The 26,018-nt window shown below is 40.0% G+C and overlaps 1 protein-coding gene across 1 annotated transcript in view; it reads left to right on the forward strand.

The window, feature by feature from the left end:
- Positions 1–26,018, forward strand: part of COL6A5 (collagen type VI alpha 5 chain) — a 107,830-nt gene that overhangs the window by 35,396 nt on the left and 46,416 nt on the right. Inside the window, exons 14-30 of the mRNA XM_033856330.1 lie at positions 104–130; positions 243–287; positions 378–431; positions 2,308–2,370; positions 3,014–3,079; positions 3,511–3,564; positions 6,752–6,787; positions 7,283–7,345; positions 8,987–9,049; positions 10,242–10,304; positions 11,609–11,671; positions 13,110–13,160; positions 13,248–13,283; positions 14,986–15,048; positions 16,975–17,037; positions 19,369–19,404; positions 19,524–19,560. Of these exons, the coding sequence (XP_033712221.1) occupies positions 104–130; positions 243–287; positions 378–431; positions 2,308–2,370; positions 3,014–3,079; positions 3,511–3,564; positions 6,752–6,787; positions 7,283–7,345; positions 8,987–9,049; positions 10,242–10,304; positions 11,609–11,671; positions 13,110–13,160; positions 13,248–13,283; positions 14,986–15,048; positions 16,975–17,037; positions 19,369–19,404; positions 19,524–19,560 (883 nt within the window). The remainder of the gene's footprint in view (positions 1–103; positions 131–242; positions 288–377; positions 432–2,307; positions 2,371–3,013; positions 3,080–3,510; positions 3,565–6,751; positions 6,788–7,282; positions 7,346–8,986; positions 9,050–10,241; positions 10,305–11,608; positions 11,672–13,109; positions 13,161–13,247; positions 13,284–14,985; positions 15,049–16,974; positions 17,038–19,368; positions 19,405–19,523; positions 19,561–26,018) is intronic.

The raw sequence follows: 26,018 nt of genomic DNA on the forward strand, positions 1-26,018 counted from the left end.
TACAAAATCACTCTCTTAACAGAGGCAGCCCCTTCCTACCCCAATAGACTGTGAATCCACATTCTCCTTGACATGCCAGTGAGAGATATTTAACCTTTTACAGGGAGCCAAAGGATTTGCTGGATATAAGGTACTGTAGTTACTTCTTAAGTCAAATTTCACTTCCTAATGGGCTTAGTTTACTGATAAGCACGTGGCAGAGATCTCCCTTGACCTGATTGCTGCCCATCTTTGTCTTTCAGGGAGAACATGGAGACGATGGGATTGATGGACTCTATGGGGAAGAGGTAAAGCCATTTTTCCTCAAGTACCATAAAATCGTCATGAGGTTGGTGTATTTCTTTAATGGGAATTTTGTTTGCCTTGTCTTCTTTTAGGGCTTTCATGGACTTCCTGGGAAAAAGGGAGAAAAGGGTGATCCAGGGTCCCAGGTAACACTTTTCAGTACATCAAAGAAGGAGAATTTGGTGTTAGAGATAGTCTTCATTGTTGTGTGTCACAGGTTATGAGGAATAAAGTTGACAGTAATGAAGCCTATTACCACCAAATAGATGCTACATCCCCATTTGGGGCAAGTGGGTAACTATGCAGTTTTCAAGAATTTCCAGCTAGAAAGATTCAAGACTTGCAAGGATGTTCTATGAGCATGTTTTTCAGAAGCCTGCAAATGAATGCATTTGCCTGTTAGCAGCTTACTTCTTCTCTTTATTGTATCAGAAAAAAATAAAAAGCAAGAGAAAGAGACAAAATTATTTTGGTGGCCTTGGTGTAGCAAATCACAGAGAAAAATTTTTTTATTTTCGATTCATTTTGACACTCATTAATGTGTGCCTCCTTGGTTCCAAGCGGCTCTCCTTTTATGTTCTGATTCACTTATTTATCAAATACTTCTGGATACCTGGCATGTGTCAGGCACTGAGTTATGTGCTAACGACTCAGAGATGAACCACACTGTCCTTGTATTCAAGGATCCCCCTAGTGTAGTTGGAGAGACAGACATATCAATAGCTAATGATGACACAGTATGTGGTTGGGGGTCATGTTATAGGTAACTAGGTGGGAGCCCAGAGAAGGGCACCTAACTCTGCAGGGTGGGGAGTGAGTGCAGGAAACCTTCCCGGAGGAAATGATCCCTGAGCTGAAGATGAATAGGAATTAGTAAGACGTGGAGAAACGGCAGTCCAGACAGAGGGAACAGCATAAGCAAAGACCTGGAGGCTTGGGGGCCCTGCAAGTTGTTCTGCTTGGTGTGAGCTTTAGGGTACAGGTGGAGGGAGGTGAGGTTCAAGAGCGGGTGGGAAGAGCTGGTGAAGGTACTGGTGAGCCATGGAGGAGGAGTCTGGATTTTAGCCATTAAGGAATGGGGAGCCTTAGAAAAATTGTAAGTAAGGGGGTCACAATCGAATTTGCATTTTAGAAATATTCCGTGACAGTAGTGTGGACGATGCATTGGGGATGACATAGATGCAAGGCAAATATGAGAGGCAGATCTGTAATAATCAGGGTGAGAAGTGATGAAGCCTTCAAGTAAAGCAAGAGACACAAGACCCATGAAGGTTGTAACAGGGTCCAGGCTGGAGTGAGGATCTAGTGTGCAAAATTTAAGGAAGCACTCATTCTCAGAGTGAAGCAAAGTGTGACTACCTGCCTAAATTTTGCACCCTAGGTACCTTGTTTTTCTCACCCTAGTTCTGACTCCAGGATATCAGATCTCCAGGTAACCAAAGAAGCAGGGAATGAGAAGCCAGTCAAAATGCCTGCAAGGATCCCAGCTTGGGCAAGTTTAGTTGGGAACAGTTGAGTTTGAGATGACAATGGAACATCCCAGTGGTGGTTTCCAGTGGACAATTTAATTACAGATGTCAGAAGTTGCTAGACTGGCTGGGATGTCCAATACGATACCCACTAGCAATATGTGACTACTTAAATTCAAATTAACTAAAATGAAAAATTCTGCTCTCAGTTGTATTAGCCACATTTCGTGTGCTCAACAGCCAACTATGGCCAGTGGTTACCATATTGGACAGTGCAGATGGAGAACATTTCCATCTCTGCAGAAAGTTCTGCTGGGCAGTACTCTGCTAGACCATGAGAAGTTTTCCCTTTTCCCAGCCTTTTTATAAATAATCCTGACTATAGGCTTAAAACTGGACCTTGTACTGCTTGAGAGGTCAAAGGGAATCTGGCTGGGATAGAGGAACGTGGATCATTTTGTCTGATTGATTTTCTCCCCTCCAAACACCACGATGCTTGACATTTTAACACTCTCCTACAAGCTAACTCAGAAGCTCATTTTATTTTTTTCAGGGCAGCCCAGGTTCCAGAGGCCCTCCTGGGGGATACGGGGAGAAGGGCTTCCCAGGGGATCCTGTAAGTTACTGGGGCCCAAGTGGCTCTTAATTGTGTAGTTTACTCCACACTTCTTGTGTCTCCTGCTAACCTGTAGGCAAAGGCATGTCTTGGGAGGGGGTGGTAGGTGTTGACTGAGGCTTATTGGTTTGGGGAAAACCTGCATCTGATTTGGGCTGATTATGTCAAAAATTCAGAGATGGGAACTAAAATTCCATCTAATTCATTCTTATGTATCTTGAGACTTTCAAGTTCCTTTGGGAATGAAATTTCCATAATTTTGCTTATTGGGTTTCTAACATTATTGATTCCCTATTTGAAGATTCGATTATAGGGGAATCTTACTACACCTTTGAGAGACTGGCATAAGCATGTTTGGATGAGTGCATCAGTGAAGCTGCCAGTACAGAGAAAGGAAAATTGCCATAGCTTCAGCAAGCACTCTTTTAATTCTTCATTTATCACTAAGCCTCCTTCAGACTTGGAGAAATATTGTTTCTTTTTTTTTTTTTTAATTTGTGAGTTTCAAATATGGAGAATTTTCTCACACCTCTCGTTACTTAACCCAAATTAGTTTAGTTCTTAATATTGTACCATTTTGAGAGGAAAAAAAAAGCTGATATTTCTTGATTCTAAAGTACTTTTTATTTAAATCTTCCCCTAGGGTAATCCAGGACAAAGCAATAACATCAAAGGACAAAAGGGCTCCAAAGGAAACCAAGGAAGACAAGTAATTGGATCTATTTTACATATATGAGTTGATTAATTCTGTTTTCGAGCTGAGGCTTTCCTAAAGTCTAATTATTTAGTAAAATACATAGCAGTTTTTCTAACTGAACAATCACCCCTAATTTCCCATTTAAGAGAGCCTTATTTTCTTAAAATAAGGTATGCCTGTAGTAGGTTACACCTCAATGGGCAAAGTTATTAAGTTTCTAGCAGGTGATATTATTATATGGGAAAATTGGTCATTAGCAGTGCGTGTTGCTATACCATTTTCCTCTTTAATGGATATATACCCAATAGGGTTAATATGCAGAAACATTCTGGCATGACACATTTGTTCTGTTTTAATAGTGCTTGAGATTTTTATGCTGATGTCTTTGTCATTTACTCAGAATCTTTTGCCTTATGATCTTGGGGGAACAATTGTGTTTCTAGGGTAGAACCGGCCCGAAGGGGACACAAGGCAGTCCTGGTTCCAGAGGGAGCAGTGTAAGTATTTCCGTGGACGTTTATTTCCCCTCCTTAGCACCTGGAGATGCCAAGAGGCATTCAGAATACGTGTCGCTGCAGTTAGCTGATCCAGGGCAGATACACTGACAGTGTTGTCTTTTGGGGCCAGGTAATTCTTTGTTGTGACGGGCTAGCCTGTGCATTATAGGATGTTTTGCAGCATCCCTGGTCTCTACCCACTAGATGTCAGTAGCACCCACTCCTCCCCAGTTGTGAGGTCCAAAAATGCCTGCAGATCTTGCCAAATGTCAGTCGGGGGTAATGAGGATGCGGTGGTGAGGCAAATTGCCCCTGGTTGAGAACCGCTGTGACAGTCTGCCTTTCCCTTTCCACCTTCCAGAGACTTTTAAATGTCTTTGAAGAGAGCCAGTGGTTTTCACATAAAAACCTTCCTCCAGTAGCTTAGCATATTTGAGCTTCTGTAGAATATTAAGAAATAGGTAAATGTGCTCTCTTCCTCCTCATATGTCGCCAAAGGGAAAGAAGAATTACAGACAAATTCTTCCTGAATAAACCAAAACATTGGCGATTAGGGTCAAACCAGTGGCAACCTGAAGATGCTGTGGTAATTTTACAGCATCCCATGTGATATCAAGCCTGAAACAGAAATGTTGGATTTCTGCTTCTTTTTAAGGAACAACCAAGAAATCACTTTTCCCTTTGTGGACTACCAAAGTTAGAGAGGACATTTACGATGGTTAGAAACCCTTTCATCATGCACTCAGCACGGAGATCATCAAAAGAGAATAATGTCCAAATGTAGATTTGGCCCTGAGTTTTGTTCACGAGGACACTGAAAATACATGGCTTCCTTTTCTGTCACAAACTTGGAATCTTCTCACCACTTTGAAAGCTGTGGCTGATTGCCTCCCCCTCTGGGAGAGATAGTGGATGAATGTTTTAGTTCCTCTTGCCTTTGTTTATCTTGACTCATAGTTCTTAAGGGAAAGGTCTGCAGTTGGATGGCTTAGGCCTCCCAGTGCTTCTGGTGAAATTCTTTGGGACTTTGCCCACCTCTCCATACAAGAGAATTAAAATTAATCAGAGGAAGCAGGAGAGCAACAAGATGAACTAAATGCTATAAATTTTAAAGATAAATATGTAGTTTTGTTGGTTTAAGAGAAAATACTTTTAGTTTGAAATAGCTTTATAGCTGTCATCATCCATCAGGCACTTTTTAAAAAAGAGTGGGGTGGGGTAGGGGATTATTACTTGGACAAACCAGCCAATGACTTTAAGTCACTCCATGCACAGGAGGCTCTCAGCCTCCCTCCCCCATCCTCACCCACTTTCCTGCCCATCTCCTCCTTTGTAATTAAACAAATCAATATGGATGGATATAAAACAATGGCTTTTCTACCCCCTCCTTCACCTTTCCAGTGAAGGCTAGAATTCTCTATGATGGTCAGAGGATCTTAAATGGATGACAAATTCTAAAAACAGAAGCAAACCTAAGACATCTCCTCCCACATGACAGAATTTCAACCTGTGTAAATTAATTGTTGCCCCAGCTATTGACAAAGCAACGGATCCATGTACTAAGAACCAGAGCATTTGAAACCATGTTCCAGGCCCATTGCCTTTGGCCTGTCAGGCACAAGGAATACATATAAATAATAGTATTTATACTTCTAGAGCACGTATTTTGTGCCAGGTCCCAATCAAATCACTTTCAAATACTACTTTGTTTAATCCTCATAACAAATCTATCAGGTAGATACTATTATTATATCCACTTTACAGATGAGAAAAAGCAAGAAACCTTGGACAAGTTGCCCAGGATCAGGATAGGTAAATGGTAGAGCTGGGGTTTGAACCCAGGGAGTCTCACTCCTAATCAGCCAGGCTCAGACCTATTGTGCAATTGCTCTGTGCCACCCAGGCTTTACAGGGCAGGGGTGAGCTCAAGACTGTCTGACTTCTGACGACACGTCCCTAACCATTGTGCTACTAAAATAGGAATGCTATTTTGTCCTTGCTTTTTAATGTAGACAGAATTATGACATCATGGAAACAGTGGCTTCAAATTGTACTGTTTCTGCTCTTCTTTCATCTGTCAAGAGTTCTGTGAGTCACATCAATGTACAAACGGCTGACAAGTTACAATGGGTAACTTCTCCCAAAGGGTATTTGCATTTTAAAAGCAAAGAGTACCTGAATCGAGGGGTAGAACCTCCGTGGAAGAATTCTAATCATCAGCCAAACTGGTGGAGGTGATATTTGGTCAGGTGTTTTATTCTAAGGAGGTTCAGAAGCTGGGCAGTTGAAAGAAAACAGCTGCTCTGAAATCATTTCCATGGCTACCTTTCCAAGTGAACGTAGGAAAACGTTTTAAGTATTTGTTTTGTACATAAAATAATCATAGTTGTTTATCACCACACAAAGTAGATCAATGGATGAGATGTTCTGCGGCTCTCTCAATGAGGCAGAGGTGGGAGGTAAGGGGTGAGAGTAGACTCATCATTGCTATTTAGGGAGAAAGTTAGGATCTGGGGCTTGGATTTTCTTCCCGCTTGGCTACCCTCTGGAAAGCAGAGACAGCCACTAGGTGGAGAGCCTGCACTGGCAATTTGAGGTAGCTTCTGGAGAGGTGCTGTCAGATTTTAGCTTCAGACCAGCTTTTCTGGTGGCATTTGGACCAGCACAGAGCTGACCTGACCCCATCAGCCATTTCCTCCTTGGAGAATTCCATGGAGTCTAACCCCAGCGGGCTCATGGGAAGCACTGTGTATAACGAGTTTGTATTCCCCCCTAAGATACGATCAGGGACCCAGGACAGAGAGAGACGGATATGGCACAGCTTGTTCTCACGCAGGAAACCTCTGATCAGCAGACAGTACGTTGTAGGATTTGCTGGAGAGGGGAGGTATCAGACAGGTGCTTCAGGATGATTTCATTCTCCAAACAGCCTCCCGGATAATTGTCAGGGTTGTCAGACTGGAGCTAGGTCTGTAATGACTTTTGGATTGGTTTGCGATCCATCCTCCAAATGTTAGTTGGTAATTAAATGCCCAGTGTGTAAACTTGTCTTTGGAGAGCGATTCGGGGAAAACATTTCTGCGAGCTGCTCGTTACTCTGTCTGTCAGGGACAAGACAGGTCGGGTTGCCTCTAAGGAGTCTCCATCCAGACACTCACACACTAACAGTTTGTCTTTTCTGATACAGGAAAGAGAAGGCCAGAGGGGGGTCCAGGGTGCCTCGGTGAGTATCCTTTCCCCCACGTCCTCTGTGGGAGGTGAGGCCAAGGAGATGTCCCACAGGCAGATGGTACTGCCAATGAGTTAGCGTTTGATGCGGCTGCTGTAGGAAGGGCTGAGCACTGGACATGAGCCCCACTGACTAGGGGATCAGTTAGACTGCCAGACACAGGACAGGCCTGACCTAAGGCAAGCCTCCTTCACAGACACTTCAGAGACAGGGGACCTGTGCAGCCCTGAAGGCTGTGCTATTCACATACCCTGGGCATTGACTGCAAGAGAGTGAAATTCTGTCTTAGAGTAAGAAATTACCTGGAGTTCGATTCTCAGACAGTTTGGAAGAGTACAATCCTAGGCCAAGTAGGGCATGAGCCAAGAGTGAGACAAGATAGTTCCTGGGTACCATGCCCTGAAGCCCTGAAGCACTAGGTACTATGAAGAGAAAACGTATATGGAAACCATGTGAAGAGAATCTTAACACTGAAAACTCATCCATCAGGGGGAACCAGGGAACCCTGGACTTAAAGGTGCATCAGGAGCCGAAGGATTACAAGGCTCACAGGTATGTTGGAATATTTGTAATACTGATAATGTTGTTATTCTGATGGGAAGATGTAGTTCTGTATAAAAATAAATAAACTGAGACAATTTGAAGCTGCCCCCGCCCTCCTCCATGGTACATTTCTCTGGGATTCTACATTTCCCATTGAGGGTGGGTGATTTTGCTCTGTCAAAATTTGCAGCTCACTGATAGAAGAAAGGCTTGCTCTTGCGTATACCTGGCATCATGTCTGCCTTTTAGTCATAGTGAATTATTGAGACCTTAATACTATGTTAGTAATCAGTATCCAGATCAACAAATTGATTTTTCTTAAGTGAGGTTCTGCACGCAGACTCCAATGAAGGAAAGTTAGGAATTGGCAACTATTACTCACCTCTTCCAAAGCTGACTCTATAGGGGGTGACAGTGCTCTGGAATATCACCGATAGGGCTCTATGTGAGTCATCTGCATTTTTTCTTGGTCATATCATTAGTGAGATGGGCACTGGAATTAGGACATCTCTGTTTCTTTTCCATGTCAGAAATACGCCAGGGTCATCCTAGAGAATGGTTTGCAACACATGGGTACATAGTCACCTGATGGAGTCTACTTTAAGCCTGAACTTGTCTAGAAGGATCTGCCTACATAGATGTGTCCATCCTAAGACCTTTCCAGGAGTTCATTTTTCTTCTAGAAAGTTCTAGATTCTTCATACTAAGTCTGAATTTGGAATTCTCTTGAGTGGTTCTGGTGTCCTCTAGAATGAGTAACCATGGGACCAACCTAAATTCATCCCCAGACTTTGTCGAGAGAGGGGTGACATTACCTCAGCCCCTCCAGGGTCCCTTTGATGCTCAGGCTGTGAAACAAGGCCAGCCCAGGGGCTGTAACCACCATTTGCACTGGGCAACCAGGACATCTTACAGCTGCTGCTTTGGTGATGAGAAACAATACCAGCACCTCCAGCTTTTCTTTCTGTGTGAGAGAACCATATGAGAACCATGCATTTGATGGGAAATATGACAAAAAAAATATGCTTTAATTCCTCTGATAGGGATCTGCTGCTAAAATGTCCTTTTGTGCTAACTTGCTTTCTCTTTTACACATTGATGCACTTTGGCCCAGGCAACCTGCCCCATCAAAGGAATCCATCTGCCTATTGTTTATGTCTCACTTCCTTCTTCTATGGGCTTTATTTCTCCTTTTAGTCTCTTTTCCATTTCTCCCTGCCACAGAGGGATGAGGTCTTACACTCAGGCAGGATATTCCTTCATAAGAGCTGCTCCACTGAGTCTGGGTCTCCTTTCAACTCCTCTTCTGAGACATGCTTAATCTCAGTGTTAAAGCTGCTTGAAGGGCTGGATAGATGCTTTTCCGTGCAGGTGTTTCAAAAGCACTAATGAAGAAAGTCAGTTTTTGGGCTTCCCTGGTGGCGCAGTGGTTGAGAGTCCACCTGCCGATGCAAGGGACATGGGTTCATGCCCTGGTCTGGGAAGATCCCACATGCTGTGGAGCGGCTGGGCCCGTGAGCCATGGCCACTGAGCCTGTGCGCCTGGAGCCTGTGCTCCGCAACAGGAGAGGCCACAACAGTGAGAGGCCCAAAAAGAAAGTCAGTTTTCATTTACTTCATTGTATTGTGTTTCTTTTGTTACCATCCAAGGGGTCAAATGGACTTCGCGGCAGGAAAGGAGAGAAGGGAAACGAGGGGCACAAAGGACCTCAGGTGCGTGACTCAGATGGTACCTCAGTGGTCTCCAACCTTCATTTTCCTCTTGCTTCAAAGACGTCTTCACGTAGAGTTTTTTTTACATTATCTAGTATGGAGTATTTCATTTGGGGATTAACTTGGGACAAATCTTTAGCACAGCTCAGATTCCTTGTACATTCGCCTTTCTCCTTCCTGGGAGTTTGACTTGGAAAGCACAAACCCACTTTATCCGCCTGAAGGAAGCCTTTAGAAGAATGCACATCTTGCTGACCATGAATATTTCAAAACCTGATACATTATTCTGCTTTTTCTAACTTTTAAAAATTATCGGTGCCATGCCTATCTCCATTGACTATAGATATTTGAAATGGACTCTGCAAAGAACCCTCGCTACCCAAATTTATTTGATTCTTAAGTTCAGCTTTGAATTCACCCTCTGAAACTACTTGATTCCCAAGTTTCTGACGGTAAGTAATGAGAGTTTGGATGGTGAGAGATTCATATTAAAAATGTTCTGAATCTTGGGTTTCCCTGGTGGTGCAGTGGTTGAGAGCCCGCCTGCCGATGCAGGGGACACAGGTTCGTGCCCTGGTCCAGGAAGATTCCACATGCCACGGAGCGGCTGGGCCCGTGAGCCATGGCCTCTGAGCCTGCACGTCCAGAGCCTGTGCTCCGCAACGGGAGAGACCACAACAGTGAGAGGCCTGCGTACCACAAAAAAAAAAAAAAAAAAAATGTTCTGAATCTATTCAGTTTTTCAGCTCAGATAGTGAGAGTTTACAAGGCAAGTGATACCCATGTTTGCTCAGTTATCTTCCCAGCATATTTGTGAAAGACCGTTTTGCCCCTTTGCAGATCGGGAAACTGAAACACATTTGACATCCCATTTTATATGTGTGGATGACACAGAGCACAAAAGTGACAATGACAGCACAATGTCTTGTTCTAACGAAATAACGTGTTGTGTCAAGAGTGCCTTTTTTATTTCTCACTAAGTCCCCATTTGGACTAGCGATGTCCCTGCCAATGAAGACTTGGGGTCCTCTAACCAGGACTGTAGCCTGAGTCACCTGGTTTCAGGCTGGGTTTCCTGTTAAGGAGGCATCAAGAAGTTGCTACAAATGACACGAAGAAAAGCAAAACTAATCTAACAGGTTTTGTACAAATTGCTGTAGCACCAACATCTGTGTTTCCTATATTCTTTCAGGGTGCTCCTGGGCCAGTGGGAGATAAAGGGAGTGTTGGAAGGCCTGGACTTTTGGGGAAAAAGGTAAGTGTTATCTCTTACAGATTTCAGATACTGAGGAAAGAGTAGCTCCATTTTTTTCCCTTGATTTTCATGTTAATTCTTCACATGATCCAGGCACAATCAACCACTCACCAGCTTTCTGCCAATATTCTTTTCCTTCCTCTCTGAAACTGCCCCATTTCACTGGGAGACACAAGGTTTATTCACCTATCATGAAACAACTCTGATAAACTCAACTCGCTGGTTTCGTGAATGTGTCAAGGCACTTGGTGGTAGAGTCGGCCAGGGGCATGGGGGATGTCAGAACTCAGATCTGTTCATGCATGCAGTTCTAGGTCTAACTCAGACTACCTTCTCAGAAATGTCCTTATTGGAGATCGTTAGAGACAGACTGTTGGCCTGTTCAGAATCTCACTGCCCTGCTCAAAACCTTTCAGCAGCTCCCTCCCCCAGGGCCAGCTTCGTGGGCCTGGGACACGTTCAGTCACACAGGGGCCCTTGCTTAGAAGGCGCCCCTACTTGGCCTCAAGCTCTGCTATCACAGTCTGGAAAGTTTGCTTTTGAGTTAAGGGCCCATGATTTCATTTGAGTCCCACAGATTATGTCACTGGTCTTACCTTCGGATGACCCTTAAGAAAATCTCCAAATTTTCCAGTAGCTTAGAAGACCCTTTGACCCTGTTTAATTCTAAGGCTTCCTAGCTCATCTCCCTCCTGTGTGCCTGCCCAGGCTTCTCACTGTGCCTTCCTCCTCCATTCTCACTCCTCCCTCGGTCCTTCTTCCAGCTCACACAACTTATCCTTTAAGCCTCAGCATCCCTGCTCCCTTCCTTCAGGCAGCCAGCCTGCCTGCCCCACCAAATCTGACTTAAGAGTCCCCTTCTCTCCACTGCCACAGCACCCTGAACTTTATCACACAGTGTAGAATTGCCTGATTTTCTCTCATTCTAACCAGAGTATTCTTGGTGAGGGCAGGACCACATCAGTCATGTTCAACTGTTCCTTTTCCAGGACAATAAATAACTGTTGGATGGGTGAATAAATCAGCAAATGAATCCACTTTCCCTGGAGTAAATTTTCCACTCTTTCTCTTCTCCTTTAGTCCTTCTATAGCACTGGGAAAGCAGTGCTGAGTCCAGCTTTGGGCTGTGCTGGTATTTCCTGCTTGCCTTTGGGAAGATTGTTATTTGTTTCTTACACTCCCTAGCTTGCTGAGCATTGAACCCTCACTGAGAACCCTGAGTGTCCCCAACTAGTGGACAGAACATCCTATGGTGGGAGCCAGGTTTGATTTTTACTGATCTGAAGCTGTCCTTGTCTCACTAGGGAGAACCTGGAATTCCTGGAGATCCAGGGCCACTGGGGCAAGCTGGACGGCAAGGAAAGCAAGTATGAGGTTTTAGGACTCTTACCCTTTAGCAGCTCCAAGGGCTCAGTAAAGAGAAGGGGGCTGACACCATTAGCTTAAGCACCTGGGGTCCTGAAGGTATTTTGGGACCTCCTAGGAAGATGTAGGGACATTCCTCCTGCTCCCTGAAGCGCTCATTCTATAGCTAGTCTGTCTGCTAAAACAAAGGGAGAACAGCAAGAGGGAAAGGAGAATGCAGAGAGAATAATGGATGAGCTCAGTATTTTAACAACTTATATGGCCATGTCAGTTGAAACTCAGGTGACTTCTTGTAAAACTCCAGAGTGACAAGAGGGTAGTAGGATCAAGAAACAGGGTATCTGTTCTAGTTGCTCTGGCTGTACCAGAGTCTCAGTTCATAAAACAGTCAATATAAGAAAAAAATAGGAAAAAAATTAATTTCTTTTCAAAAATAATGTTTACTACAAATATTAGGCATAGATATTGTAGAAAATTGACTAAGCATAAAACATGGGAAATGGGAAAGAAAAATTACCCATAATCCCACCATTTTGAAATATTTATTATTAATATCCTGGAGACAGAAAAAAAATTATTTTTCCCTATTAACAATGTATCATGGGCATACTTCCATGTCATTACATTTTTCCCTCAAAGTTACTTTCAATAGCTTCAAAATATTCTACTGAATGTATATACCTTAGTTCACTTGACCAACTTCTTATTACTGGATATTTAGTTTGCTTTCAGTTTTTCACTGTCTTAAAATAGCACAGCAATGAATATTCTTGTATGTAACTAAGTTTTTGGATAAAACCATAATTAATTTCTACATAGAAATTTCTAGAAGTAGCATAGCTGGTTCAAGGAATATGTACATGTTTAATTAAGGCTTTGAACTCTATTGCAAAGTGTCCTTAGGAAAATTCCAAGGATGTATGTACCCTTGTGTTGTGCAGGAAGAGTGCTCACTTCAGGGCATACACACCAACAATGGGTATTGTCACTTTCTTTTATTTCATCTTTACCAATTTTACTGACCAAAAATGATGTCTCATTATTGTTTCAAATTGCATTTCTTTGGTTACTAGTGAGGATAACATCTTTCATTATGTTTATTGTCCATTTACAATTCCTTTTTGGGAAATTCCTCACCCAGTGTTCTTTGGACCAGCTCCTAATTTTCCAGGCAAGTAACTGCCACTGACTCCACTAGTCTTAAATGACCATACCTCTGCCTCCTGTCATGTCTGCACAGGAGCTGAGCAAAGAAATACCAGGGCATATACCAGGAAGTGTGGAAAACTAAACGGCATGAATATTCCCAGAGTTCAAGTTCATCAGGCCCCCTCCACCTGGAAGTCCCCGGTGCTTTTATCCTGACACCATAATCTCCCCAGTATAGGTTACAATTAATTTCCGCTCTTGAGAAATTGAAATGAACTGATATATTCACAGGGTGATTATGGCATTCCGGGCTATGGTCCTATGGGACGAAAAGGAGTAAAGGTAAATATGGAAAACAATTATTTCTTTAATTGGTGAATCAATTAAATGGTGTGTTGATTTATTTATGTTCTCTGCTGAAAATCGTAGGGCCAAAGAGGATTCCTTGGAGATATGGGTCAAAAGGTATTGTGCATATAACTTGTCAAATTTACCATGATCTTGACCTTCTACTTGAGAATTAAGATAAGTCTGTGGATCTGAATGAAACAGGAAAAAAAAAAGCAAGACAATCGGTTTGCCTGAGCTTCATGAAGAAAGGACCATACTTAACTCCTATGAACCTTTAAATTGGAAAATTTGTCCTTCACTGCCTGATGTCCCTTGTCTTGAAACCCTACCTCTAGGTACCCTCTCAAGTTTAGTCCTTAGTCCTTTTCTTGATTTCTCTACCCTGGTGATCTCATGCAAAACTCTTGCCTTCTGCTATTGTACTTTGCCCTTCATTATCGTGGCTTTCACTTCCTCTTACCTGGAAGATTACCATATTCTCATTAGTCTCCTACTTGCAACTTTAACCTGCTTCAGTTAATCCCAAACACTACTCTCTTGATTTTTCCCAAAGTATAACTTAGTTATGTTACTCTCTTGGTCAATCATCTTCTAGAATTCCTCATTGCCTACCAGCCTGAAATTCACCTCCAAGCTCTACGACAAGACATTCCTTCCATTTCAACCAGAGTAGCTCAGGTTATATCTGTTTTATACACTGGAATTCTGTAATAAGATTTATCTAAAAAAAAAAAAGCATCCTTAAAATGAACTTATTTACAAAACAGAAATAGACCCACAGACATAGAAAACAAACTTATGATTACCAAAGGGGAAGGGGGGAGGGATAAATTAGGAGTTCGAGATTAACATACATACACTACTATGTATAAAATAGATAAACAACAAGGACCTACTGTATATATAGCACAGGGAACTACACTCAATATTTTGTAAAAAACTATAAAAGAAAAGAATCTGAAGAATAATATATATATATATATTATATGTGTGTGTGTGTATAACTGAGTCATTTTGCTGTGCACTTGAAACTAACACAACACTGTAAATCAATTATACATCAATAAAAATTAATTACATAAAAGTATCTTGTATATCTTCCAATCATTGATGCTCAAATTAAAATAGAAAATATGGATTAAAAAATAGAATGTAAGTAAATTGAATCAACTACAGTATAGGAAAATAGCCAATTTTTGATTCCCTTAAGAGTGCTTTTAATTGATGAATTACCAAAAGAGATTCTTTCCTTAGGTGGAGAAGGGTTCAAGAAGGGACTATATAAATAACTGTTAGGATAGGAGTTCTCATTGTAAAGGACCAATTTTCTAATTTGCTGATAAAGAGAGAAAATTAGCATATTCCAATTTACAGATAAATGGTAAATTAGCATATTGATAAGTGTTAAATTAGTTTTCCACCAAAGTCAGAATAAATTTCTTTTTACCTTCAACTTTTTGAGGAATGATTCATGAATTTAGGAAGTAATTCATTAGTTAGTACTTTATGTAGTCAATACCCCATATGTTTTCCTTGATTTTCAAGCATTTTTCTTTAGGTATTTTTAGTAACTGATTGGATAGCCATTGTATTGGTATTGATGCATAAATATTTGTATTCTCAAAAAAATTAAAATAGTTTGGAGAATATCTAGGTGTATCAGTGGCTTAGTTCTAAATGACAAGAAGAAATGACATTTAATATTTAATATATGATATAGTTATAAGATCAATTAGATTTTGGTTTGGAGAGAATTACTTTTATTCTTTCATAGCAAGTATTTTAATATCTTGATTTCTTATATCTGAATCTTTAGGGTGTTGTTGGTGATCCTGGAATTCCTGGGGGGCCTGGACCCAAAGGATTTAGGGGACTAACAGTAAGTGACCTATAATTCCAGAAATAATAAATGTTTCTTTGGAAGATTCTGGCTTTTATGTTGTAATTATTAATGTGGATTGTCAATCCAACCCAGGGTCATCTGAAATGCCACTTCCTAGCTGTGTGATCTTCAACACATCTTTTCAAGGTCTCTATTCCTATAACATGGGAGTTAAACTTAATGACACAAAAGCTACTTTCAGCTCTAAAATTCTATGTTTCCATGAATCTGAACTATTTTAAGTATTTACAGATTGATAACAGGCTATTCTAAAAAGTGTCAGTGTCTTCCAGTCTTTTCTAGGGCACATATTAAAGCCCAGAATATTAACCCTGTGAGTGGAAATGAAGCTGACATCTTCCTACTCTGTCCTGGAGCGTTTTCTGACAGTTCCAGTCCCCAGAGCCAAGGTCACCTGGTGTATTCATTTTAAGGAAAGCTGTTGAGATGTTCTAAATAGCAAAGTGCAGAGTAGAGTGTTATACTTATTAAAAAACCAAAATGCCAAGACAAGCATCCTTTCATTTTAAAGTTTCAGTGTAATATCGAAGGTCATTACCAGCATGAAAGAGATGCAATTCAACAGATATTTTACATCTGACTGGACAAATTTCATTAGTATCTATATCCATCACCTTGAGTTATGGGAATGATACAGCCAACCCATGTCCTTATATATGTGGGGAATTATTTTTCTTATTTGATTCTTTGCAGATGGCAGCTTTTTATTAGATCTCCGTGTGCTATAGTGTATTCACTTGTTTAAAGCGCCAGTTCTAGCTTATGACTAATTTAGATTTAAATGCACAGCCAGTGCCAGAGCAAAAGATATCACTAAATGAAGAGGCTAAGAGGGAAATGGATGTTTACCAATAATTAAGAATTACTATTTAGGATGAAAGATAAAAATCATATGATCATCTCAATAAATGCTGAAAAAACATTTGACAAAATTCAACATCCTTTCAATATAAAAACTCTTAACAAATTGGGTATAGAAGGAAATTACCTCAACATAATAAAGGCCATATTTGAAAAATCCACAACTAACATCACACTCAACAATGAAAGGCTGAAAGCTTTCCTGCGAAGACCAGGAACAAGACATAGGTGTCCACTCTCACTACTCCTTTTCAACATAATACTGGAAGTCCTAGCTAGAGCAATTAGGCAAGAAAAAGAAATAAAAGTCATCCAAATTGGAAAGGAAGAAGTAAAAGTGTCTGTTTGCAGATGATATGATCTTATAGATAGAAAATCTTAAAGACTTCATTAAAAACTGTTAGAACATTTTGGTACATGACTCTTTTTGAATTATGGTTTTCTCAGGGTATATGCCCAGTAGTGGGATTGCTGGGTCATATGGTAGTTCTATTTGTAGCTTTTTAAGGAACCTCCATACTGTTCTCCACAGTGGCTGTATCAATTTACATTCCCACCAACAGTGTAAGAGGGTTCCCTTTTCTCCACACCCTCTCGCCTGGAGGGGTGGGATAGGGAGGGTGGGAGGGAGGGAGACGCAAGCGGGAAGAGATATGGGAATATATGTATATATATAACTGATTCATTTTGTTGTGAAGCTGAAACTAACATACCATTGTAAAGCAATTATACTCCAATAAAGATGTTAAAAAAAACTGTTAGAAGTAATAAACAAATTCAGTAAAGTTTCAAGATACAAAACCAATATATAAAAGTCAGTTGTGTTTCTATACACTAACAATGAACTATTGGAAAAATTAATTTTTCTGTGAGTTCTGTGGGAAAAAAGAATGGCTATCTATATTACACATAAGGAATTTGCTTAACTTGAATTAATAGTTGCTTTTGCTAAAATTTTTTTTAAATTATAAAGTCACATTAAGGCTGAGGTAGTCTCCATGGATAGAGGATGTGGAAACTCATGTATATTTCTACCTGCAGCTCACTGTAGGTTTGAAAGGTGAGGAAGGCTCTCAAGGACGTCAAGGCCCTCCTGGACGGAGAGTAAGTACACTCATTAGAACTAAGGGTCATGTGCTGCTTCCTAGGGTGCCCACTGGAATGAGCACAGAATTTAAAGGCAGAATCACTGGTTCAAGTCCAGACTCTGCTTCTTGCTACCTGGGTGCACTTGGACTAGTCCCTGGGTCTCTCAATTTCCTTCTAAAATGGGAATGACATGTCCTGTTGGAAACACCTCAAAAGGTAGCTGTGAGGATCAGATAGTCAAATGTGAATGCTCTTCATAAACTATAAAGTTCAATGCAAATATGAGCTGTGACTGTTAATTTTTACTGAAGGAAAAAAATAGGGATGAGAATGCATAAGCTTCACTAAGGTGTCCTGACAGGTTGATAGGATTTCCCAAACCAGTATTTTTGCCTTCCTGACCTCACGATATAGACGCTGGGGAGATTTGGAAATAAAATTGCAACTTTCCACTGTGATTCAATTACAAAAGAAATGGCACCTCTAGAAGCATTCCTGGACAGAGCCAGGCACATCTCCCACTGACAAGATATCCATATCTCTATTTTAGTGCCTTATGTGTTATTGTGATGACATTAACATGTCTCTCTCCCCTAAAGAGAACAGTCAAATAAGAACTAAATGTTGCCAGCATCTGTGTTTTGTGTGTGAGGTGCAGGAAGCATTGTGTAAGGACAGGAGAAACTGCTTCTCTTGTTTTGTGTATTGTGATTGTTTTCTGACTACCTGGAGGGGTTCTTTAACTTGCAACTTTATAAAGAAAACAAAAACATGGATGTTTTGCGGAAAACTGAATCTGTAGTAGAATGATAATCAACTCACTGTAAAGGATACTCTGGTACAATCTTTTCTTTCTTTTGAATTAAGGAACTGGTGACTATTCTTAGTCATGTGGGTGAGAATCTGGTCTCTGAGTCAATCTGGACTGGTCTGGATTTGCCTCCTTTCCAGATTCTGGAGCTCTCCCTGGAGGTCCCATATCCTCCTGCTCTTGTCTTTGGCCATGCTGGTCTGGTATACCATGGTTTCTCTGTCTCATGCCTGTGGTCCTCAGTCTCTCCTTAAGGAGTTGCTCTAAGTTATTCTTAAACTCAGTCTTTTGGAACCTACTCTCCACAGTTCTGATCTTCTGTAGGATGTGGGCTGCCTACTCTATTCATTAGCTGGAAACTCTTCCTCTCTCTGTTTAAATGGCTGTGCATTTTTTTTCTGTTTTCTGCTGTCTCTTGTAAATGGAAAAATAAGACTCTGAATCTTTTAGTGAGATGCATATTTCTTGATTTGGGTCAGGAAGAAAATATGCCCGCAGTGGGTAGAACCATGGATGCCCTGACAGTTCTGGTTAATACCAGCAGCACACAGTGGGCCACATCAGCATTCAGCAGAAACTTAACTGTTCAATGGATGGGTGAATGGATGGATGGATAGATGGATAGATGGATGGATGGACAGATGCCCAGTTGTCATTTAGAACAGAGGTTCTTACACTGACATTCATGGATGAGCTTCTGAGGGGTCAGTGAAATCATACAGCAATCATGAGCATGTGACAGCATTTTCTGAAGCCAGCAAACATCCTAACTTTCAGTGTTTGATCAATTAAGCTAATGTCTACCTAGACTGAACCGAATGGTTTTTCTAGGACGACAAGAAGGAAAGAAACAAAAGTACTTTTTAAAGATACTTGTACTGCAGATAGAACATTTAGAAGGCATTTCTCATAATAATACTTAAAAGCTGCCCAAAGGGATTCATATGTGCAAACACATTGAGAACCAACTGCCAAGAAGAAGGCTGATCCTGATAAAAAGGAATTAAAAGGAAAATGAGAAAAGCTCACACTGTCAAGAAAGGCAGCTGACTGTGTTTAGCGCCTTCCCTGACTCATCTCACCCAATTATCTGTATTCCTTTCCTCCATCACCTTCAGCATTTATGAGCTTAATGTGTATGCTCTCCTTCTGTGTAATGTCCATTTGGCTATGTAATTGTCTTTTTTTTTTTTCACATATGTTGAGGCTGTGTGCTGCTGCCAGTGTTTTAAATATACTTCAGTAAATGTCTCTCCTTCATGCTACTCTTTGGGAAGCCTGCTGTTTATAATTTTAAGTATTATTATGAGAAATGCCTTCTAAATGTTCTGTCTGCAGTACAAGTATCTTTAAAAAGTACTTTTGTTTCTTTCCTTCTTGTCGTCCTAGAAAAGTCATTCAGTTCATTCTAGGTAGACATTAGCTTAATTGATCAAACACTGAAACAGAAAGGTTTATACTCTCAGTGTGTGGGGGAAGAGCACTGAAGACTCCAATTCACATACCAATAACTTGCTCTGTTTTTGTTTTCCTAGGGCCCTAAAGGCATGGCAGGGCAGCCGGTATATTCTGTATGTATCGTCTTATTCACACACACAAAAATGCAACCTGTTCATTGGGAAATGAATATGGCCACTTGGAATTCACTGTGTTCATGTTTCTTATTTTCTCTCTCCTTTTTCATGTACAGCAATGTGATCTAATCCAGTTCATGCAGGACCATAGTCGTGAGTATCTGTGTGTTGTAGAGCATCATTGATTAGTGAGGGCACTTAGGATGAAGGCAGTGTGGGGATGTGGAATCAGTAGGCTGAACTCACTGGTGGAGAAACCATATGTCCTTGGCAGCAGGCTTGCTGTGAGTGCCTGCTGTGGGAACAGCTCACAACAAAGGAGGAAGGAAAAGGCACATGCCTTAGCTCAGAGGTGTGCTTCCTAGAGGGAGAGAAAACATGCCTGTGGGAAACAATCAGTGACCAACTCAAAAGGTGTGTGACTCAGCTCACACTAGTATAACAATTATGTACAAAGGCCTGGAGGGCATGGTGTTAAAGGGATGGACATGGGGATCTGGGATTGGTTGGCTACTTAATTAATGAAGGCTGCTTCAATGGAAGTCATTGAATCTGGTTATAGGAAATGATGGGAAGCAGCAAGAGAATAGTTTCACAGACTCAGAGACATAGAGAACACACTTGTGGTTGCCAAGGGGGTGGGGGGTGGGGAGGGATTGATTGGGAGTTTGGGATTAGCAGGTGCAAACTATTACATATAGAAAGGGTAAACAACAAGGTCCTACTGTGTAGCACAGGGAAGCATATTCACTATCCTGAGATAAACCATAATGGAAAATAATGTGTATATGTATATATATGAATAACTGAATCACTTATCTGTACAGGAGAAATTAACACAACATTGTAAATCAACTATGCTTCAATAAAATAATTTTTTAAAGAAAAATAGTAGTTTCAACAAAGGAATAAAGCAGGGTCAACAAAGAGAGAGGTTGTCTTTCATTATGATCAAGGAGAATATGAAGTAGAAAGAAACCCAGTGATCTCATTTCTGGAAATTTATGCTAAGGAAATAAAGGAAAAAAAATTATAGGTACAGAGGTTGCTGAAATATTATTCATTAGAGAAAAATGACTATATAAGTAGACTGTTTATACTTATAGAATAATTGGGTTATAGTCCATCATGCTCTGATAAAATATTAAGCAGATATGATTTTTATGAAGACTCACACAAATATGAAAAATATTGTCATTAAAAACTAGAAAATTAAATTGACTCTTCATTTTTACATATAGGTAAATATATATACATAGAAACAAATACTAGAAGAGGAATTGGGAAAATGTAACCATGTATTGTGTTAGGGTGGTAGAATTCTAGGTGATTTGTCTTTCTTCATGTTTCAATTTATATTCATGCCTATACAATCACAGTCAGAAGAATGGAAAATGGGAAAATCAGAAAGACTTATTATAAGACACTGGATAAAAATGTAGTCATTGCAAGTGTATGGCCAGGAAAGACCAACAACAAAAACAAGTTTAAAACAACTGTAAGGACTCCCTCTTGCAAGAGCACCAGAATCACAAGTAACTGCTGAACAATCATTGATAGAAAAACACTGGAACTCACTAAAAAAGATACATCACATCCAAAGACAAAGGAGAAACTACAATGAGATGGTAGGAGGGGGTGCAATCACAATAAAATCAAATCTCATAACTGGTGAGTGGGTGACTCACAAAATGGAGAACAATTATGCCACAGAAGTCCACCCACTGGATTGAAGGTTCTGAGACCCATGTCAGGCTTCCCAGCCTGGGGGTCCGGCAACAGGAGGAGGAATTCCCGGAGAATTAGACTTTGAAGGCTAGCAGGATTTGATTGCAGAACTTAAACAGGACTGGGGGATACAGAGATTCCACTCTTGGAGGGCAAACACAAAGTAGTGTGTGTATCAGGACCCAGGGAGAAGGAGAAGTGACCTCATAGGAGACTGAATGAGACCTACCTGCTAGTGTTGGAGGGTCTCCTGCAGAGGTGGGGGGTGGCTGTGGCTCACTGCAGGGAAATGGACACTGGCAGCAGAAGTTCTGGGATGTACTCCTTGACATGAGCACTCCTGGAGTCCATGATTAGCACCACTAAAGAGCCTGTAGCCTCAAGTGCTGGGTCACCTCAGGCCAAACAACGAATAGGGAGGGCACTCACCCCCACCTATCACCAGACAAGTAGATTAAAGTTTTACTGAGCTCTGCCCACCTGAGCAACACCCAGCTCTACCCACCACCAGTCCGTCCCATCAGGAAGCTTGCACAAGCCTCTTAGATAGCCTCATCTACCAGAGGGAAGACTATAGAAACAAGAACTACAATCCTGAAGTCTGTGGAACAAAAACCACATTCACAGAAAGACAGATAAAGTGAAAAGGCAGAGGGCTATGTACCAGATGAAGGAACAAGATAAAACCCCAGAAAAACAATTAAATGAAGTGGAGATAGGCAACCTTCCAGAAAAAGAATTCAGAATATTGATAGTGAAGATGATCCAGGACCTTGGAAAAAGAATGGAGGTAAAGATTGAGAAGATGCAAGAAATGTTTAACAAAGACCTAGAAGAATTAAAGAACAAACAGAGATGAACAATAAAATAACTGAAATGAAAAATACACTAGAAGGAATAAATAGCAGAATAACTGAGGCAGAAGAACAGATAACTGACCTGGAAGAAGACAGAATGGTGGAATTCACTGCCATGGAACAGAATAAAGAAAAAAAGAATGAAAATAAATGAAGACACCCTAAGAGACCTCTGGGACAACATTAAACGGACCAATATTTGCATTATACCAGTCCCAGAAGAAGAGAGAGAGAAAGGATCTCAGAAAATATTTGAAGAGATTATAGTTGAAAACTTCCCTAACATGGGAAAGGAAATAGCTGCCCAAGTCCAGGAAGCACAGAGAGTCCCAGACAGGATAAACCTAAGGAGAAACACACCAAGACACATAGTAATCAAATTTACAAAAATTAAAGACAAAGAAAAATTATTAAAAGCAACAAGGGAAAAACAACAAGTAACATACAAGGGAACCCCCATAAGGTTAACAGCTGATTGCTCAGCAGAAACTCTACAAGCCAGGGAGGAGTGGCATGATATATTTAGAGTGATGAAAGGGAAAAACCTACAACCAAGATTACTCTACCCAGCAAGGATCTCATTCAGATACAATGGAGAAATCAAAAGCTTTATAGACAAGCAAAAGCTAAAAGAATTCAGCACCACCAAACCAGCTCTACAACAAATGCTAAAGGAACTTCTCTAAGTGGGAAACACAAGAGAAGTAAAGGACCTACAAAAGCAAACCCAAAACAATTAAGAAAATGGTAATAGGAACATACATATTAATAATTACCTCAAATGTTAATGGATTAAATGCTCCAACCAAATTAGTGAATGGATACAAAAACAAGATATATATATATTATATATATATATATATATATATATATAATATATATATATTATATATATATATATATATATATATGCTGTCTACAAGAGACCCACTTCAGTCCAAGGGACACATACAGACTGAAAGTGAGGGGATGGAAAAAGATATTCTATGAAAATGGAAATCAAAAGAAAGCTGGAGTAACAATACTCATATCAGATAAAATAGACTTTAAAATAAAGAATGTTACAAAAGACAAGGAAGGACACTACATAATGATCAAGGGTTCAATCCAAGAAGAAGATATAACAATTATAAATATATATGCACCCAGCATAGGAGCACCTCAATACATAAGGCAAATGCTAACAGCTATAAAACAGGAAATCGACAGTTACACAATAATAGTGGGGGACTTTAACACCTCACTTATACCAATGGACATATCATACAGAGAGAAAATTGATAAGGAAACACAAGCTTTAAATGACACAACAGACCAGTGTATTTAATTGATATTTATAGGACATTCCATCCAAAAACAGCAGATCACACTTTCTTCTCCAGTGCCCATGGAACATTCTCCAGGATAAATCACATCTTCGGTCACAAATTAGCCTTGATAAATTTAAGAAAATTGAAATCATATCAAACATGTTTTCCAACCACAACGCTATGAGATTCGAAATGAATTACAGGGAAAAAAAACGTAAAAAACACAAACCCATGGAGGCTAAACAATGAGTTACTAAATAGCCAAGAGATCACTGAAGAAATCAAAGAGGAAATCAAAAAACACCTAGAGACAAATTACAACAAAAACACAGTAATCCAAAACCTATGGGATGCAACAAAAGCAGTTCTAAGAGGAAAGTTTATAGCAATACAAGCCTACCTCAAGAAACAAGAAAAATCATAAATAAATAATCTAACCTTACACCTAAAGGGACTAGAGAAAGAAGAACAAACAAAACCCAAAGTTAGCAGAAGGAAAGAAATCATAAAGATCAGAGCAGAAATAAATGAAATAGAAACAAAGAAAATAGTAACAATGATCAATAAAACTGAAAGCTGGTTCTTTGAGAAGATAAACTAAATTGTTAAACAATTAGCAAGACTCATTGAGAAAAAGAGGGAGAGGACTCAAATCAATAAGAATAGAAATGAAAAAGGAGAAGTTACAACAGACACCACAGAAATACACAGCACCCTAAGAGACTACTACAAGCAAATCTATGCCAATAAAATGGACAACCAGGAAGAAACGGACAAATTCTTAGAAAGGTATAACCTTCTAAGACTGAGCTAGGAAGAAATAGAAAATATGAACAGACCAATCACAAGTAATGAAATTGAAACTGTGATTAAAAATCTTCCAACAAACAAAAGTCCAGTACCAGATGGCTTCCTGGGTGAATTCTATCAAACATTTAGAGAAGAGCTAACACCCATCCATCTTGAACTCTTCCAAATAATTGCAGAGGAAGAAACACTCCCAAACTCATTCTATGAGGCCACCATCAGCCTGATACCAAAACCAGACAAAGATACTACAGAAAAAGAAAATTACAGACCAATGTCACTGATGAATATAGATGCAAAAGTACTCAACAAAATGCTAGCAAACAGAATCCAACAACACATTAAAAGGATCATACACCATGATCAAGTGGGATTTATCCAGGGATGCAAGGATTCTTCAATATACACAAATCAATCAATGTGATATACCATATTAACAAACTGAAGGATAAGAACCATATGATAATCTCAGTAGATGCAGAAAAAGCTTTTGACAAAATTCAACACCCATTTATGATAAAAACTCTCCAGAAAGTGGGTATAGAGGGAACCTACCTCAACATGATAAAGGCCATATCCGACAAACCCACAGCAAACATCATTCTCAATGGTGAAACACGGAATGCATTTCCTCTAAGACCAGGAAAAAGACAAGGATGTACACTCTCGCCACTATTATTCAACATAGTTTTGGAAGTCCTAGCCACCGCCATCAGAGAAGAAAAAGGAATACATATTGGAAAAGAAGAAGTAAAACTGTCACTGTTTACAGATGACATGATGCTATACATAGATAATCTTAATGATGCCACCAGAAAACTACTAGAGCTAATCAATGAATTTGATAAAGTAACAGGATACAAAATTAATGCACAGAAATCTCTGGCATTCCTATACACTAACAATGAAAGATCAGAAAAAGAAGTTAAGGAAACAATCCCATTCACCATCACAACAAAAAGAATAAAATACCTAGGAATAAACCTCCTGAAGGAGGTAAAAGACCTGTACTCAGAAAACCATAAGACACTGACGAAAGAAATCAAAGATAACACAAACAGATGGAGAGATATACCATGTTCTTGGATTGGAAGAATCAATATTGTGAAAACGACTGTACTACCCAAAGCCATCTACAGATTCAATGCAATCCCTCTCAAATTACCAGTGATATTTTTTTACAGAGCTAGAACAAAAAAATCTTAAAATTTGTATGGAGACACAAAAGACCCCAAATAGCCAACACAATCCTGAGGGGAAAAAATGGAGCTGGAGGAATCAGGCTCCCAGACTTCAGACTATACTACAAAGCTACAGTAATCAGACAGTATGGTACTGGCACAAAGATAGACATATAGATCAATGGAACAGGATAGAAAGCCCAGAGATACACCCACGCACCTATGGTCAATTAACCTGTGACAAAGGAGGCAAGGATAAACAATGAATAAAAAACAGTTTCTTCAATAAGTGCTGCTGGGAAAACTGAACAGCTACATGTAAAAGAATGAAATTAGAACTCTTCCTAACACCATACACAAAAATATACTCAAAATGGACTAAAGAACTAAATGTAAGGCCATACACTATAAAACTCTTAGAGAAAAACATAGAAAGAACATTCTTTGACGTAAATCACAGCAAGGTCTTTTCTGACCCACCTCCTAGAGTAATGGAGATGAAAACAAAAATAAACAAATGGGACTTAATGAAATTTAAAAGCTCTTGCACAATAAAGGAAACTATAAATGAGATGAAAAGAAAACCCTCAGAATGGGAGAAAATATTTGCAAATGAATCAATGGACAAAAGGTTAATCTCCAAATTATATATACAGCTCATGTAGCTCGATATTAAAAAAACAAACAACCCAATCCAAAAATGGGCAGAAAACCTAAATGGACATTTC

Source organism: Tursiops truncatus, chromosome 4 (assembly GCF_011762595.2).
Source record: "Tursiops truncatus isolate mTurTru1 chromosome 4, mTurTru1.mat.Y, whole genome shotgun sequence".
Taxonomy (NCBI): Eukaryota; Metazoa; Chordata; class Mammalia; order Artiodactyla; family Delphinidae; genus Tursiops; species Tursiops truncatus.